The sequence below is a fragment of the Achroia grisella genome, unplaced genomic scaffold (genome assembly GCF_030625045.1).
Source record: "Achroia grisella isolate CSIRO2021 unplaced genomic scaffold, CSIRO_AGI_Agris_v1 utg109, whole genome shotgun sequence".
In the NCBI taxonomy this organism is placed as follows: Eukaryota; Metazoa; Arthropoda; class Insecta; order Lepidoptera; family Pyralidae; genus Achroia; species Achroia grisella.
In genome coordinates, this window is record NW_026712573.1 from 4,469,645 (window position 1) to 4,488,161 (window position 18,517).

Consider the following 18,517-nt stretch of genomic DNA (forward strand, 5'->3'; position numbering starts at 1 on the left):
TAACTTAGGCTACTTTGTTTTATATATATATTAACTTTTATTTTTGAAAAATAAAGTTAAATTCCACGCGGACGAAGTCGCGAGTGCAGTTAGTCTCACATAAAACTCGCTTCTCGATCAGAATGAATCAACTTTGCATATCAATTATTATAGTTACGACGAGTGTACTAAAGAAGGAACGTGCGCAAACCATTCGTATGGTCGAGTGCGCGAATTAGATATTATTAGGTCCAATTTATTGATTACATTACTAGTGGCTATTACTTTATACCGATGTCCAGACTTTGGCCGTATTTTTTTAATGGATCATAATGAAATCTCAGGGGGAAAAGGGAATTGTTAGTAATAATAATCTCAGGACAATTCACACAGCGTCATCTAGACACAAATTAAGCTAGGTAACTGCTACAAATGCGTATAAATATTTGAAATCATATAAAAAAAGGAATATTTGAAAATTATAAAAAAACGATGTAATATTTATACATAATTGAAAAAAATTATTTATAAAAAAAATTATTAAAATCTCAGTGAATATTTGACAGATAACTTATAAATAATAAAATCTGTATATATACACAGACAGATCAGAAAAATATTATACAAATTATTTAAAGCACTCCCTTGTAAACTTGCTATTATAGTTCATAGTGCTCTTAAAATAATACTAGCTACTACTCGTCCTGTCTTCACATGGGTGTACATATATTATACATATAAACCTTCCTCTTGAATCACTCTATTTATTAAAAAAACCGCTTCAAAATCCGTTGCGTAGTTTTAAAGATTTAAGCATACTTAGGGACGGACAGACAGCGACAGCGACTTTGTTTTATACTATGTAATGATTATGTCATCTTTATTGTAACTCTATGGAATGCAAAATAAATTAAAATATAAAAATTCAATGTAAATACCTACATATTATACATAGAATACACCCAAACTGATAAAAAACAATCATACTCACGAACACAAATGTTTGTGCCGTGCGAGGAATCGAACCCGCGACCATCGGAAGTAAAGCTAAGTCGCGGTTAACGGCTAGTCCTAAATAACATTGAACTACTAGCGAAGTGTGTTTAAATATAACCTTGGCCGTGACATTGTAAGGTCATTGTTAATTTTATACGAATGGATGTTCACATATAAATAAGTCTCAATGGCGAAGTGTAACTTCTTAATTCGTGGCAATACGTCGTAGGTAACGGATAAAATAAATATATAAATATGAAACTTATACAAATATTTATTAAGCTGAATATATGTATAGTGTACGACTAACAGTTTTACAAGAGAATATTTTTAACCGACTCCAAAATAGGAGGAGGAGGAGGCTCTCATCATCATCATCATCATCATCATTATCATCATCATCGTAGTACCGGAGACGTCCACTGCTGGACATAGGCCTCCCCCAAAGATCTCCACGACGATCGGCCTTGCGCTGCTAACAATTTGGTTTTATTCTTTTATTTTAATATTTGGTACTTCGTAATTCCGTCATTTATAAAACCATTTGAAAATTTGTTTATTTAAAAAAATATATATTATATCAGATAGATTATTTTATATTTTTGGAGTCGGGAGTCTTTTTTAAAATAATCGTACTTTTTTTATTTAAATTACTTTGGTGTTTTAATTGTGTATTGCTAGGTTTGTACGAGAAATATTTTTTGGTTCACACAGAAATTATTCACAATTATAGAGCGCTAACAAACAAAGCCGGGAGTGCTTCCCTGCTATCAATAAATGTATAATATATATTGAGTTTCTTGTTAGTTCTTCTCATCTCGAAATCATTCCGAACTGATGGTAGCTTTGACATATCATAAGAGTCTGTAATAGATCTACATAAATAAAGATATTTTGAATTTGAATTTGTAATATATTTTTTTTACTTATTATTATAATGTTATATGGGTTAAATTAGCTCTTTTATATGAAAAAATGATGAAAAAATAATACATAATTGCATATAAACTTTTTGTTTCGCCTTAGTCAGCCAACATATAAATGGTCTCGTAAGATATACGTAATATTAAAACCATCGAATTATTTTAATTAACAACTCCGACGTGTGAATGAAGCCTTAGTTGAGAAGCGAGCGGATTCGGCTGTTGGCCCGGCCTTGAGTTACAGTTGCTGCGCCGTATGACGCGTAGCTCGGTATACAAACGGGGATTTTTTTTATTTCATTGGCATATACTTCTAATGAGAACAAAGTCCGCCCAGTCAAATACTGATGTTGTAGGTTAATAATAGACAAAAACGGACCATTACTTGCTAAAATTTCTTCAGATTGTCTCTAAGTTTTCTTATAGTTAATATTATTAGAACAATTTTTTAGTTTCACCTCTTTTTCGCACACGTAGTTTTTAATTTGTGGATGATAATGGAACGGTGCATCTGCCTGCGCTAATGGTTGACGCTGGCGGGGCACCAGTGGAGGATGTTAGACTGAACATGAAGTCAAGTCAGTTAGCCCATTGTGACAAATTTACAGGGAATTTATCACGATGGTTTCCAGGGGGAACCGCGTGGAGGTCAACCTGACATGGTACATTGCTAGCAATGGGATCATTAGTCCATATCACTAACAATCCCCATACTCCCCTCGTACACGTAATTTTTTTCCCCTTTTATTTGTTTTTTTTAAAGTATATATTTCGATTTATTTTAATTCTTAGGCTCCCGCTACGATTTGATACAGCTGAAGTTTTTAATAGAAGTCTTCACTGTAGGTCGTACACGTAGTTAACTATCTATAAGATTCTCTAGGATTGCCGGTAGATGTATTTTCATATTTTTAGTTCTGTAACTAAGGTTAAAGGAATGTAGGTTCTTCTTAGAATACTATTATATATCGTACAATACCCACGTATTAACCTTCGTATGAATGGTTGACGTAAATCACTCAAATTTTCTCTGTAACGAGCGCAGTAGCGTGACGACCAGTGAATACAGTGTATTACGTCCTATATTGACTCTTGGTCTGTCGTCATGTGATGTATCTTGGATCAACAAAAAAAGTATAGACGGAGCATTTGGGGGACAGCAAATATAATGCCTTCTACTATATTGACACAGACCAACAAAAACGTATAGATGGAGTACTGGGGACCAGCTAGTACAGTGTATTGTTTGTTTGTTTGTAATACTTTATTGTACAATAATATTATAAATAAAAGGACACAATTGACTTAGAAAAAAAAAAAAAAAAGACCAACAAAAACGTATAGATGGAGTACTGGGGACCAGCTAGTACAGTGTATTACGTTCTATATTGACTCACGGTCTGTCATGTGATGGGGCTCAGACCAACATAAAAAGTATAGACCAGTGTTTCTCAACCTTTCTAGTGCCAAGCCCCACCTAGCGTTATTAAAAGATACAGACAGTTACAGACAGAACCCCCCTCCCATCCCCCTGTGTAACATATATATTTTATAACAAAAAAATTGAATTGTTTCCTTAATAAACATAAATAATAGATTTTAGGAAGAAATCACTAGGATATTGTTTGCATTCACGACCATCGATTACAATGTATTACGTTCTATATTGACTCTCGGTCTGTTGTCATGTCATGTGAGTTGTGACGCAGAGCAACAAAAAATTGTAGATGGAGCACTACGGAAAACAAAAGTGAAGCCACAAAGTAAACGTGTATGTCAGCTGATGACTCACACATGCTTGATATATAATTTGATGCTGTATGATGATTATTGATGATAAATATATTTTAATTTATTTTCTTTTATATGATCCTCAAACTAAATACGTTTATTCATATTACCTACATACACCAAAAGCAGTGTTAATAACTTGTCAAAATGTATAGAAGGCTACTTATTTTTCTAATTGTATTAAAATTGATTATATTGTAGTTCTTTTATAGTATACCAGCTGTACCCGCACCTTCGTCCGCGTGGGATTTTAACAAAAAAAGTTAATTAGAGTATTTTTCTAAAGTAAAAGTAGCCTAAGCTACTACTTATTACCTCAGCTACCTGTCAAAAAAAGTCCCATCAAAATCGGCCCAGCCATTTCAGAGATTAGCCGGAACAAACAGACAGACAACAAAAATGATAAAAAATGATATTTTGGTGTATGTACCGTATTTATATTCATGTGCATGTAGTAAAAAACGGTTATTTCAATATTACAAACAGACAATCCAGTTTTATTTATATGTACAATATTTTGTTTGAAGTGCAGTCATTTTATCCTCTACTTTGATATAATTATGTACAAGTATTCTGTGGCATCACGCTACGTGTTCAAGTTTTTTATCCACTTTTTTTATAAAAGAACAAGCTGAACCGACTAACTTCGCCTCCGAATTAATAAACGTTAGAGTTATCTTAAATTCAGTCGAATGCAAATGTTAGGAAGGTCGAAAATTGAGAGGAAATTGGTAAAAATTCAATTATTGTCAAATGGCTGACAACGTTTTGTTATGACGCAAACGCATATAATAGTAATAATAATAATACTGTACAATTAAAACAGCGCCATCTAGTCCCACGGTAAGCAGAGCTTGTGTTATGGGTACTGGACTGATATAAATACTTAGATTTTATTTAAATACATTCAAAATGTACATAAAAACATCCAGACCGATGGAAACAATCGTACTCATGAATTTCTACACCTGTCCTATTCTATAACCCGCATGTATTATACATATAAACCTTCCTCTTGAATCCACTCTATCTGTTGTTGAAAACTGCATTAAAGTCCGTTAAGTAATTTAAAAGGTATAAGCGAACAGACGCCGGCCGCGACTTTGCTTTATACTATATAAATATACTCATATTTTGATATATACACCTATGTATATATATATATGTTACATATGGTGAGTTGTCGGATAGATTCGAATCTAAGACTTTAAGTCTAACTAGGTTTAGCAAACAACTAGGCTCAACACTTGAATCTCTTTTAAATATTCTTTCTCATTTGTTTGCAGTTAATGAGGAGACTCCGCCAAGTGGTCGGGCAAAGACTCTTCGAGATCATCATGAAAGCGACCTTCTACGGCCAGTTCGTCGCTGGTGAAGACCAGAACACGATTAAGCCAACCATTGACAGGTATTTTGTTTTTGCTATTGTTGCCCCGATTGTTAATGTTTCCATTTTTATTTGGCTTTCAATGGCAAACAAGCTGACGGCTCACCTGATAGCTTATATACATGAATTACAGCACGGATATCACGTTATCACGTCATCATTCCAGAAGACTAAGATATCGTGCCTGCCACATCTCTGTACCCTGCAATTTTATGGTTATAATTTATCCTTGAGCTGAAACAGGTCCTAAAGCAAGTTGCTTGATTGCTGAAATAGATGTACCTACCAGAGGTACACAGACATGATAGTGTACATATGTTGATCTTATGGTCTAGCGGTTTAACTAGCGCCTTTCTTCCTATGGTTGCGATTCGATTCTAGCATCGTACAAACATTTTCATTGATGAGTATGATTGTTTCTATAGGCCTGGGTGTTTTCTATATATAACTTGAGTCTAGATGGCGCTGTGTGAATTGTCCTGAGATTATTATTATTCTTATCATTATAACTCCGTAACCTGTAATTGATGATGATTTCAATTCATGAGTATGATTATTTGTACCGGTCTGTATGTTTTCTATGTATATTACACAAAAATGTATCTATTTATTTATATCAGTTGTCCAGTACCCATAACACAAGCTCAGCTTAGTTCAGTACTAGAGCGCTGTGTGACAGAGAAATATATCTTTTGTTTCATACATTTTTGTATATATTTATTTGCATGTTTCAGGTTGCGGTCGTTTGGCGTGAAATCAATTCTTGATTACTCCGTAGAGGAAGACATCACACAGGAAGAGGCGGAGAAGAGAGAAGTCAGGTAAGAATATCACTATATCACTCTATCATGTATACAATTCTCTTTTAAAAAGAGTTAGAGTTATCTGACATGAGTATATTATACATTACTAGCTATTCGCCCCGGCTTCGCCCGGGTGTTCATGTATTATACATATAAACCTTCCTCTTGAATTACTCTATCTATGAAAAAAACCGCTTCAAAATCCTTTGCGTAGTTTTAAAGATTTAAGCATACATATGGACGGACAGACAGCGACAGCGACTTTGTTTTATACTATGTAATGATGACATGAGTCTTATAATAGAAATTATGAATTATTTTTCAAAATTATTGAATATCATAATTCTAAATTCTTTTGTAAGTAGAAGATATGTAGATCTATTTTCTATTATATATTTATATCTATTTTCATTCATATTTACTGTTTAAAACCCCAAGCAGTGTTCTTCGATTAGTTGGGCCTCTGACAAGGGTTTGTAATTCGTTACGATGGGCTAACTGACCTGACCTCATGTTCATCTTATCTTCCTCCACTGGTGCCCCGCCAGCATAAACCGTCAGCGCAGGCGGGTGCGCCATTCCGCTATCATTGATAACAAAAAAAAACCCTAATATTAAGTTGCCACATTACAATCGAGATCAGGTGACACTTTCAGTTGAAAAGAACTGGCATATACATTGTTTATTTATTTTATTATTATATATTTATTTGTTTGTTGACTGTGATGACGAACGATATGTTATATTGTATTGTATATGTTACTATATATGTTGCTATATTTAGTTTCATCAAAGCTGAAACAATATTAGTAAAGACGCTGATCGTTCAATCAAAGTCGCCTATACGTAAATGCCTTTTCCATGACTAAGATAACAATATCTTGTTTACTGTCGCTCTTCTCTAAACAATGCTTTCGTGATGTTATTCAATAGCTTCTTAATAACACCTTCAGTGGATGTTCATTTCATTAACTAATACGATATGACAGTGAATAACTGAAAGAAAAAGACTGGGCTATACTAATATAATAATAATGTGGAAAAACCAACAAAAGCTGACAGAGTGAGACGATAGTGAGAATAATAATAATAAAGGCTGAGAAAATTTGTGTAAAGAATAATAATAATAACCCTAGACAATCCACACAGCGCCATCTAGCTCCAAGGCACTCCAAGCTGAGCAGATCTTGTGAAATGGGTACTAGACAACTGATACAAATACACGTACTTACATTTTTTCACACGTACATTCAAGAAATAAAACATTCAGATCAAAAAAAAGTATCTAAGTATTTGTATCAGTACCCATAACACAATCTCTGCTTACCGTGGAACTAGATGGCGCTTTGTTAATTTTCAAGGGTAAAAAAATAGCAAACTTTGGACCAAAAATCACTTAAGACAAAACAGAACGGAAAAGATTAGAGGAGGCTTTTGCTTGACAGCAAGCCGACCACGAAATATTAGATATATCTAATGTAAACAGCAAAAAAATGTCTGAATAAAATGCTATAATAAAAAATAGAGGCATATTTGAAGCCTTACCTAGAGTAAACAGTGCAAAAAAATAAGTCTGAATAAAATGCTGTAATAAAAAATAGAGGCATATTTGAAGCCTTATGTTGTGGTGGGGTTCTTTTTTGTTGAGATGTGTTAAATAATAATAATATGTATGTTTGCAGAATAATTGTATTGTCTCTTTTTATAATATATTTACAACAATGTCAATCAGTATTTTTGACAACAACTATTATTAAAATCGTAATCGGTGAGGAGGTATATACACCTAACACCTTACTTAGCGTAAACAGTGCAAAAAAATGTCTGAATAAAAGTCGGATATATAAAAAAGAAGCATCTTTCAAGCCTTGATGAATGACAAAACTGCCCGCGTAACTAAACATAGACAGGTATAGACAATACTATATGAATAGACAAAGAAAAATAGGGGACCTTGAAGAAATATATATATATATATATAGAAAGACTATGTAGTATTTGTAACGCAATTACCGAATGAAGAACTATAATAGTCAATAATTAGTTTTAAAATATACTGTATTAGTAGCAGAAATTAAAATGTCAAACAACTTAGTAACATTACAAAGTTAACGTAAGTTTTCATAGCAAATTGGTCACGTGAAGGCAATTTCTTTTGAAGGGTTTTTATTTAGTTTCATGAAGTTTGACGACCTCGGTAGTCTAGCGGTTTAACACAACGCCACCGATGGTCGCAGGTTCGATTCCTTGCACGGCACAAACATTTGAATTTAAGAGTATGATTGTTTGTATCGGTCTGGGTATTTTCTATGTATATTATGTATTTAGAAAAAAAACTAAGTAATTTATTAACAACTAAGTAATGTTTGACATATTGGGAGCTCAAAAAATTATATACTGCTTTATAGAGTGTTTATTCTACACCTATCATTTTGTTTTTTAAATCTTGAGCTGTAATTCTTTCACAAACGGGCAGACAGCCAGACACCGACGTGATAAAAATAAAAGTAATTTATAAATGTTCAGCCCTATCGAATCACGCGACGGTTGCATTCTTTGTAAAATTTTATTACAAATAAAAACAATAACTATTATTTTAATATAATTATTTATTCATTTAAGAATAATTAAAAGGATACTTATAAAGATTATTAAGTATTTATTACTGGAGATAACTATTTGTAAAGTGCAAATTCTGAGTTTAATGGGACACGATTGTTGACCTCTGTTTATTAATTGTGTACACCGCTTTACTTTGAATTAGTTACGGGTTTGATTCCACGTAAAAAGCAAATATTTATATTCATAAGTATGATTGTTTAATTTGTTTTAATACACGATATTCAAGATGGGATAGTGAAAGATATTGTCAAAGTTGAATTCAGTTGAATTGGTCATATTTTGCCGAGTATATTTCTTTTAGAGGATGATGATGGAATGGTGTATCCGTCTGTGATAAAGGTTTACATACAATGGCGGAGCACCAGCCATAACATAAGTATTAGTACCCATAACATAAGCTTTGCTTAGCTTGGTATAGTATGTACCCTGTGTGAACTGTCCTGTGATATTATTACATTTTTTATTACTAAACAGATTTAAATGACCATTGTGAGTCACATTAATTTGATTAGTAAACAAACTTTTTTGGCACTTTCAGTACGTATAAGAGCATGTATTTTCGTCATCTCGACCCACCCCACGAACGCATTATATCATAAAGTTTAATAGCCCCACAATTTATAGGTACAATTAGTCATCAGCCAGCAAATAAAATCTACAATCACTGTTTATCAAAATGAGTGTAGTAAATATGGCTTCCGCGTAAAGCGTGATCACTAATGTGACCATGCGTCACGGTTTTCACAGGACAGTCCCGCTTTCAAACTGTCCTGTTTTGCCCAGACAGAGCAATGTCGAAACGATAAATTTCTATATGTCCTAATATATTAATATACTTAGCGATATGTGGCATGATAAGTATAGAGTTCACCATGATATCAATAATTGTCAATGTCTCTGACACCTCCATCCGGGATAAGTCAAGATGGTGTATAAAGGTAAATTAAATCATGCAATATTTTAAGTTGAACAAAATTGCATACAGTGACTCAAAGATCAAAGTTCAACAAACGGTTGAATAGTTTTGGAGTTCATACCTGGAAATTTTATAACGCATTTTAAAACGCGCCATTTTTATTTTCACCTTTTTGTTTTTGAAGCGAAACTTCTAAGTGTATAGACGAAGTGTATTAGTATTTTTCGGTCACGAAAAAGCGTTACCGTGGCGTGGAGCGCTGGTGGCTAGCGGGAAGTCCGCTATAGCATTGTGACATTTTTTAGTTCACAAATGTCCCATATTTACAATAGAAATTTTGGTCACCTTAGTGGTCACTGATGAATGAAATGCCCGCGTCATGGCTTGTCAATTATTTGTAGCCTTGTCAGAACTATGTGGAGGCGTACATTATGGCCGGTTTACATTATTTTAGCTCAGTGATCGAATCCAGCGATGGAATTATACTGGAATATACCCATTCCAGTGAGTACAATGACTTGATTAGCAGTGTATTTTTAATTCTCTTTTTTCGGACTACTCTAATATCGTTGGCCGCAGCTGGCCTTTACAGCTTCACCGGAAGATAGGGGGCGAGTGCAGATGGCACTCCAAACGCGCGTAAGGAATTATGAAGCGGTTGAAGGCCAACTCCCGCCTGACAGATACGACTTTAGTCTGATGGTCACGCCAGGTGTTCGAACCTCGGCTCAGGTCGTCGTCGTAATAGCCCGGGGTAAACCGACCATAGACAATTTTACCAATTTCCTCTTCATACCTGGACAATAAATAAAATTGAAAAAAAAAATGTGTAAAAAGTCCAGACGTTGTCGGCTTTGGCGCCTAAGTCACTTAGCGATTCATTTTTATTCAAGTAACTGAAACTAACCGACCTGACAGACGGTGTAGGTACTGTTAGCTACGAATATTCTATTCTAAATTCACATTCATGAAATGCGCAAACTGTCAAACGCATGAAATAAGAGTTAAGTGTTCTACACTCTAATATTTTTTATTTCTTAAAATAACATAAAAAGAAACAAAAGAACAGTCTTCAAACTAGTTCAAAGTATTGAACTACTTTTAAAGTTAGATTATTGTAAATATTGATATGTTTCTTTTATATATTTTATATGTAATTTAATTTATGATTTCCCGATAAACACCTTGTGTATTATAAAACTGTGTTTTATAAATTCTGCGTAGTTAAACGTTCGTTATAGATCAAAGTACTAGAAAACGAAATAGAAAAGATTTTTCTCACATTATAGGTTTTTTATATTGATAAATATTTTTTAGCTATTGTAGTTTATTATTGCTATAACCTGCAGTGTGATGTTTGTTATGCTTGCTATTTATGTATTTAATTCATGACACCAATACTCTGTATGGTAAATTGGATGATGTAAATGGGTCTTATGATAGTCAGCCTAATCTCTGACGCAAGCCTTTAATCATTTGATAACAGGTTGTCTATTTCATTATCAATAATTTATGGGATAAACTAAGATTAGCGATAAACTTATACCATAGACTCCACATGTTGGACAAGTAGACTTCGTACAAAGTCGTCTACATGGGTTCTTCTGTCTCCCTATTCAGCTGTCTGTTTTGAGGGGTATGGGCTGTTACTAAGTATTTAGACCTGTAAAACTACGGCCTACATTTAGCCGCCTATCAGCCTTGTTTTTGTTTATTGAAAATTTTAAGGCTATGACTAGGCGTTAGACCTGTAGCGCTATGATCAAGGTGATTTTATTTTGCTGGTCTTGGTTTAGAGTTCGCTATATACATCCCCTAGGGACCAGAATTGTTAGCAGCTTGTATTGTAAGATATGTTTTAGTTCAAGGGTCATCAGTATCTTCAGGTATTTATAGTGATCAGTGACATTTTAGTCCTCTAGATTGGCAATTAACATGTTATTCGTAGATATTGTACATAGAAATTAGTTAAATATTTAATATTTGTTAATATATGGGCTACTACTATATTTATAACATTCACAAACACACTCTTAAGGGTCAGCAACGCGCACGTGACACCCCTGGTGTTTCCATCGTCCATAGGCTACGGTAACCGTTTACCATCAGAGGGGCCGTATGCTTGTTTGCCACCATCGTAGTATTAAAAAAAGGCATCACGTGTAGACGTGGTATCCAAGGTGTTGCTCATGTATATAAGCGATGATTACTGCTTACCTTCAGGTGAATTGTCAGATTATGTCCAATTCCAATCACATTAAATTAGGTTTGTTACCGGTGTGCTGTCTACACACCAGGTCACAAATTGAGCGGAGTGCCTTTATTCTGAAAAACTCGACCTTGACCGATCAGATTTTTTTGAGTGGTAACTGATGGACGCCCGAAGGTTGACTTTCGATGAAATTTTGGTCTCCATCGGACAAAGAGGAGTATCGTTTCAAAGATAGCAAATCTGATCTCTAAGATCTATCCGCGCATCGCTTTCTTCTTGAAAATACGCTTTGCTAGCTTTTCAGTCCGTGCTCTTTCTGAAATATTATTATAATCGTTGTATATAAACACGATAAGTATGATAAATATAGTTGATATCACCTTTTAATCGTTTGAAGTGGTAATGTTCATATTATTTATCGAATTTTCGTGATTTTTTTTACTAATAACCATTTGCCAGATTGTGCATAAACTTCTGCTCAATATTTTATTGTTAGACCGCGAGTAACAGACCATAGATTTTGCCAAACAGAAGAGGTAATGCATTACACATCCTATGTGGTTGTAGCCCACTCATGCATAAATATAATATGTCCTTTGTAAAGTTATACACTATACCCTGAGGAGAACTACTAAAATCGCTCCTAAGAATATCCTTAAATTCTTGTCCCTGACTTGTCAGGCGTCGTGACGAAATAACCAGGAGTTCCCCTGGAAACCATCACGATGGTTTCCAGGGAGGTTAATCTGACTTGGTATATTGCTAATGTTGTTGTAATCAGTTCACATTACTAACATTTCTTCCCCCCCCCCCCCACCAGTTATAATCTGTCAAGGCATAAGAAACAACGAAACGCACTTTCACTTTTACAAGTAATGTTCTATTTTGTACCGACTAGATTAAATAGATGGGCCCGTTAGACGCCAATAAGAACTCGTTTTTGCACATCAAATCTGAAAGCAAAGTAATAATTTGGTCAATAATTGGTATGCTTTTTTTATGACCCCAGCCAGTAGTAACATCTTAACCGATTTTTATGAACCTTTTATTTAATGGGAATGATTAAGAGACGAATGGCTGTCTTGATGGTAAAATGTGTGAGACAGAGTCCTGTAGAAGTCTACTTCGTTACCACGACTATTATTAACAAATATCAGTATTTGACGTTTTTTTTAATAGATAGAGTGATTCGAAAGGAAGGTTTATATGTATAATACATGTACACCAGTGCGAAGCTGGGGCGAGAAGTCACTTAATGTATTAATATAATAATTAAACAAATATATTAGCATTCTTAACTCCTATAGACTAGATAGGTGTGCGAAATTCCATACACCTCCGTTAGCACAATTTTCGTAGAAAGATGTACAAAGTTTTTTCTTCACTTATTAATGTAATGATAATGTAAATATTGTTTATAGTCGATACAAAGTTAGAAAAGTCTTTAAACATTATGCTTTTCTACCGTATCATGAGGGTTATTACGATGTCGTGCAGTTCTACCGTAACTTACAAAAGCGCCTGTAGTTTGAATTTAAATGTTACTGTCTGCCAGTATTTATGGGTTTCAGTTCAAGACGAATATTGTAGTAAGTTTTCGAGAATAGAATAGAATAGAAAATCATTTATTCAACTAAACTTACATTGAAGCACTTTTGAATAGTCATCATATTTTTTTTAATCTACCGCTCATTCGGAAAGCTGTCTCATTACAAGAAGAACAAGCAAGAAACTTGTGTGTTGCTCTTTTAAATAATTTAATCTTAATTACAATTTCAGTTTAAGTGTGTGAATACAAACTACCGATTAGCACTAATTCAATTAAAGAAGAATTTATTAGGTTCAGTTTAGTTTTAATATCATGGTATGAATGATGTTACGTTGGCAAAAAGGGAAGAAAGAAAGGAATAGAAATGTCAGTTTATGTTATTTCTTATTTTTTTTAAGAATTTTGTAGATTTGTTACATTATACAAGATTTATAGCTAAATACAAAGATATTAATATATAAATATATATGTCTTTAGCTAAAAAAATTTTGTAATGAATTCTAAATTAATTAAAAACTATTTTAATTCTAATAATTATTTTCGTTTATACATATTAAATACACAATATTATACTATTATATATTTATAATAGATCTAAAATATAGTATATATTTACTATCAGTTGTTTTTATTGGATGAATATAGAATGACGCGGTGGCTGCGTGAGTGGTTGGTTTACGTTGTTGGTGGTTTACGTAATCCAGTGAAGGATAATGTGATGAACATGTAGACAGGTCACTTAGATCCTGGGTCGACCTAATAATATTGCTAGCGATAAGGGTCAATAGTCACTATTATAAAAATCCCTCTGACATTATTATTGTGCTATTTTTATTTACTTATAATATAAATACTTAGACTATTTTCGCTAAAATATTTGATCAAATATTGTATCCAAAATAGATGGGTTTTCTGCCCTTTAAATTTGGTTTGTTATAGGTGTTTATTTATATTTTGTTGTTTTGTTGTTTGTTTATATTGACAGATAAAATTGTGATCGCGCAAACTTCTGTTGAGTTTATTAGTGGTTGAGTTGTTGAGTGCTTAGTAATTCTATGAAAGGATAATACATTGCATCTAACGGTATACGCTAGCGGGGCACCAGTGGACGATGGCCACCATCGTGACATATTCACAAGGAATTTATCAACATGGTTTCCAGGGGAATCATGTGGAGGTCATCCTGACATGGTATTTTGCTATCTATGTCTCAGTCCCCATTACTAACAATTCATTTCCCCCGTACCATTTATTTATACCATGCAACAACAATACCTGGGATATTTCGGGCACATTGCCTAAAATTGGGATGGTATGATGCATCAAAGTTTAGGCAGCCAAAGACGCAGTCAAAAGTTAGTAAACAATAAATAAAATTGCAATCAATTATCGTCTGGGCCACGACGCGACGCCTACATATATATTTCCTTTCAGAACAGTGAAAGTAGCCGGAGCGAATCTGTGCCAAATATTTCAGTCGAGTCGAGAATATGTGACCCAGAAACGCTGTACGTTACTGCAGTGCTACTCAATTAGTTTTATGCGGCCCGCAAAATAATTTAATATATATGTACTTTATTCATTACTAGTTGTCTCCAGAATGTGTCCATACAGGTTTACGTTTGGAAACGACATTTATCGGTGATAATTAAAATAATACAATAAAATAATAAGCAGTTACGTATTAGGCATAATTTCATCTACATTACCTTATAATAAAAATAATAAGTAAAACATTAGATAGCTTATTGAACATATATTGTCACAATTAACTATTTCACTTCTTTGAGAGCTTTTTTAATTTTTTTCTTCTCTCCGTGTTGAAATATAATATTCTTTATGTGAAACGTATTAACAAGAAAATTGTTTATCGTCGTCTTTTGATTACCGTCAATATATACAGCAATATACAAATATTGTACTCGCGTACGATGTATCCATCAGGCGGGAGATGGCTTTCAGCTGCTTCATAAGTCCTTCCGCGGGTTTGGAGTGCCATCTGCACTCACAGCCTCTCGTCCGGTGAAGCTGTAAAGGCCAGCTGCGGCCAACAGCATTATACTAGTCCGAAATAAAAAAACGTTCAATGACGCGGGTCCACTAGTCAGCTAAATAAAATTTATGATGTACAAACACGTTAAGTATCTAAGTTACTCGCTAATATTCAACACAAATTACGCGAGCCCAAGCTTGGGAATTCATGCGTTAAACAGACAGTAGACGAATCGAAGACAATGATTCTAGATGCCAAAGAGAATTAGATTCAACACCTGTCGCAATTAGGTCGACATTGAAAAATAATATTTTATATAAGTTTTTTCTTGTCAGCATGAATCGGTACTGTAGAGAGTGAAAGTGGTTATTGCTCCTATATTTATAGAAGTGATTATATTTATTTATAAATTCTAACAGCGCACGGCATTTACGGAAAAGGATTTCCAAGAGAGCATTCAATAAGGACCTAAAATCGTTGTATTTAAGTTGATATTTCAATGTTAGGTCATAATATAAAAATAAGCATTGTAATTCTATAGCTTGACCAGCCGTTCTAAATTGAACTCTAACGACTTATAATGAACATACTATTTTCAAGCAATAGGCACCAGAATAAATTGGTACCGGGAAAGGGGGATTGTTGGCAATAAATAGATTTATTATTATTATTAATAGTATAATAGTAGTAGAATAACAGAATAATAGTTTGGTTCGCTTGGTAGGCGCTATAGTTAAGTCGTAAGATTTTTTTCTTATGGATGATAATGGAATGGTGCACCCGCCTGCGCTAACGGTTTACGTTGGCGGAGCACCAGCAGAGGATGATAAGAGGAGTATGAGGGTAGCACATCTTGGCAAATGACAATTTACCACGATGATTTCCGCGTGCAGGTAAACCTGATTTGGTACTTTGGTAGCAATGGAGTTATTAGTCCGCATTACTAACAATCCCCTTTCCTATGGCCCATTGGTCTTGGTTGCTCATCGGGTTCTAGTAATATACGTTTTTTTAGACAACATATTTTGTCGGGGACTGTCAATCGATTTGCCAACAGATTGTGATCATTTACTAGTCTAAATAAATGATTATCTTTCTATCTAGACATACCTAAAAAGATGGTTGGTCAGACTTTGTCACATACCCACTTAACTTAATATATGTTAATTTTTATTCTTAGTAATTCCTTTTTTATATAATTATTATTATTTTATTTTATTTCATTTTACGCTTTCTTTATAATAACAAATAAGTTGCATTTTGAGTCGATATTTGTAACTTTGTATAAAATTCACCACTACTCTAAACAAATTTGCATGATTATATAATTATTGTCTTAAGTAAACTGTGATTAACGTCGTTGGTGATACATTTATCTTTCATCTCATCACACATTGTATGTATATATAATATTGTATTACTGTTTTTTAGTCCTAAATAAATTTAAAAAAAAATACCTAGTATTGAAAGTTTAAGGAAATATTACACATACTAGCGGCATCAACTACAGCAAGAGATAAAATCAATTAGTAATTATAAATCTAATATTATATAGCTGAAGAGTTTGTTTGTTCGTTTGAACGCGCTAATCTCGGGAACCTACTTGTTCGAATTGAAAAATTATTTCATTGTGTCGGATAGTCCATTTGTCGAGGAAGGCTTTAAGTTATATACCATTGCGCTACGACCAATAGAAGCGAAGCATCAGTGAAAAATGATGCAAAAACGGGCAAAGTTATTGATATTTGAGGGCTTCCGTTGCGTGTGCTGCGCGAACGAATTCGCAGGCACAGCTAGTGTGATATACATGTCAGGTTGACATGCACGCTTGACATTGGTCATCATCATCATCATCATCGCAGCCCGGAAGACGTTCACTGCTGGACATAGGCCTCCCCCAAAGATCTCCATATGATTGACATTGGTCCCCTGGAAACAATAGTGATAAATTTTACACGAAGGGGTGACTGACCTAGCCCCATACTCATCTGGTCATCCTCCTCTGATGCCTTCGTAAACCGTTAGCGCAGTCGGCATTTCATTAGTATCTATTAAAAAAATAGGACCACTTGAAGAGATGATAATTCTACAGGCAATCACAGTCAACCCTCGACGAATATTTACCATATCTGCTCATAGTCTTTGACTTAAATAAAATATGCATATAGATTAAATAAACACGTATAGAGCCACAGCTTTGGCCTTTGTAAATAATTTTACGAGAAAAAAGTGGGGTCATTGTTCTTTCAGTTAGTGGGCCGTAATGGATGATCGGTGTTATTGAAATTATTTTTTGCTAGAACTATTTATAAACAACATGGCCTAGTGGTTTGATATTACGTATATCCAAAGGTCAAAGTTCGAGTCAGGCTAACAGTAAGAATATTTGTGTAAATTATTAACTCTCCGGTGATGGAAACACCGATAACAAATCAAAGCTCAAAGATTGTCTGGAAGAGATTGCATACCCTTACCTTTTCTACCCTCTTGCTTTTAATTACTCTGTTAATTTTAATTAATGTAATTTTCCTGGTGCAATAAAGAGTAGGTACATATATAAATAAACTAGCTGTACCCGTGACTTCGTCCGCGTGGAATTTAACAAAAAAGTTAAATGCAGAATTTTTCTAATATAAAAGTAGCCTAAGTTACTGCTTCTTACTTCAGGTTAGGTAATACACCGATAAATAGGGTAAGGTCTCTAAGAGATTTGGGGGTTTTGATGAGTGATGATCTTACTTTCCGAAGTCATATTATTACAATATGCACTCAGGCGTTCAGGACCCTTGGGTTTGTATTACGACAGGCAAACCAGTTAGATAATATACTGAGTATCAAAATACTATATAATATCTTCGTACGCAGTAAATTAGAAAGCAACGCAATTATATGGAACCCTCATGAGTCAAAATACATACTCATGGTGGAGAAACTCCAAAAGAAATTTATACGATATATATATCAAAGGCAGTATGGTTATAGGGTAACATACCCAAATATATATCCTACTATGTTTTTGTTGGGGATGGTGGGACATGACACACTCGAAGTAAGACGGAAGATTGCATTATTGGAATATGTAGTCAAAGTCATGAGAGGTGAAAAATGTAACCAAGCGGTATTAACATCGGTGTCCATAAGAGCGCCCAATAATTACGTACAAGCACGAAGACGAAACTTGTTTGATGTTCCATGGAGAAGGACGGAGCTGGCCAAACAGGCTCCTATTTCTCTGGCATTGAGTCTACTCAACGGTGTTGTTAGTCGTTTTCCGGATCAGGACATATTTACTAGTAATTTGCTGGAGTTTCGTAGGATGGCAGTAGATTATTTAAGTAGTATGGAA

At 34.2% G+C, this 18,517-nt stretch overlaps 1 protein-coding gene across 2 annotated transcripts in view; it reads left to right on the forward strand.

The window, feature by feature from the left end:
- Positions 1 to 18,517, forward strand: part of LOC131844423 (proline dehydrogenase 1, mitochondrial-like) — a 54,737-nt gene that overhangs the window by 18,353 nt on the left and 17,867 nt on the right. For both annotated transcript variants that reach the window (XM_059193307.1, XM_059193315.1), the window contains exons 2-3: positions 4,976 to 5,097; positions 5,811 to 5,897. In XM_059193307.1, coding sequence (XP_059049290.1) covers positions 4,976 to 5,097; positions 5,811 to 5,897 — 209 coding nt within the window. The remainder of the gene's footprint in view (positions 1 to 4,975; positions 5,098 to 5,810; positions 5,898 to 18,517) is intronic.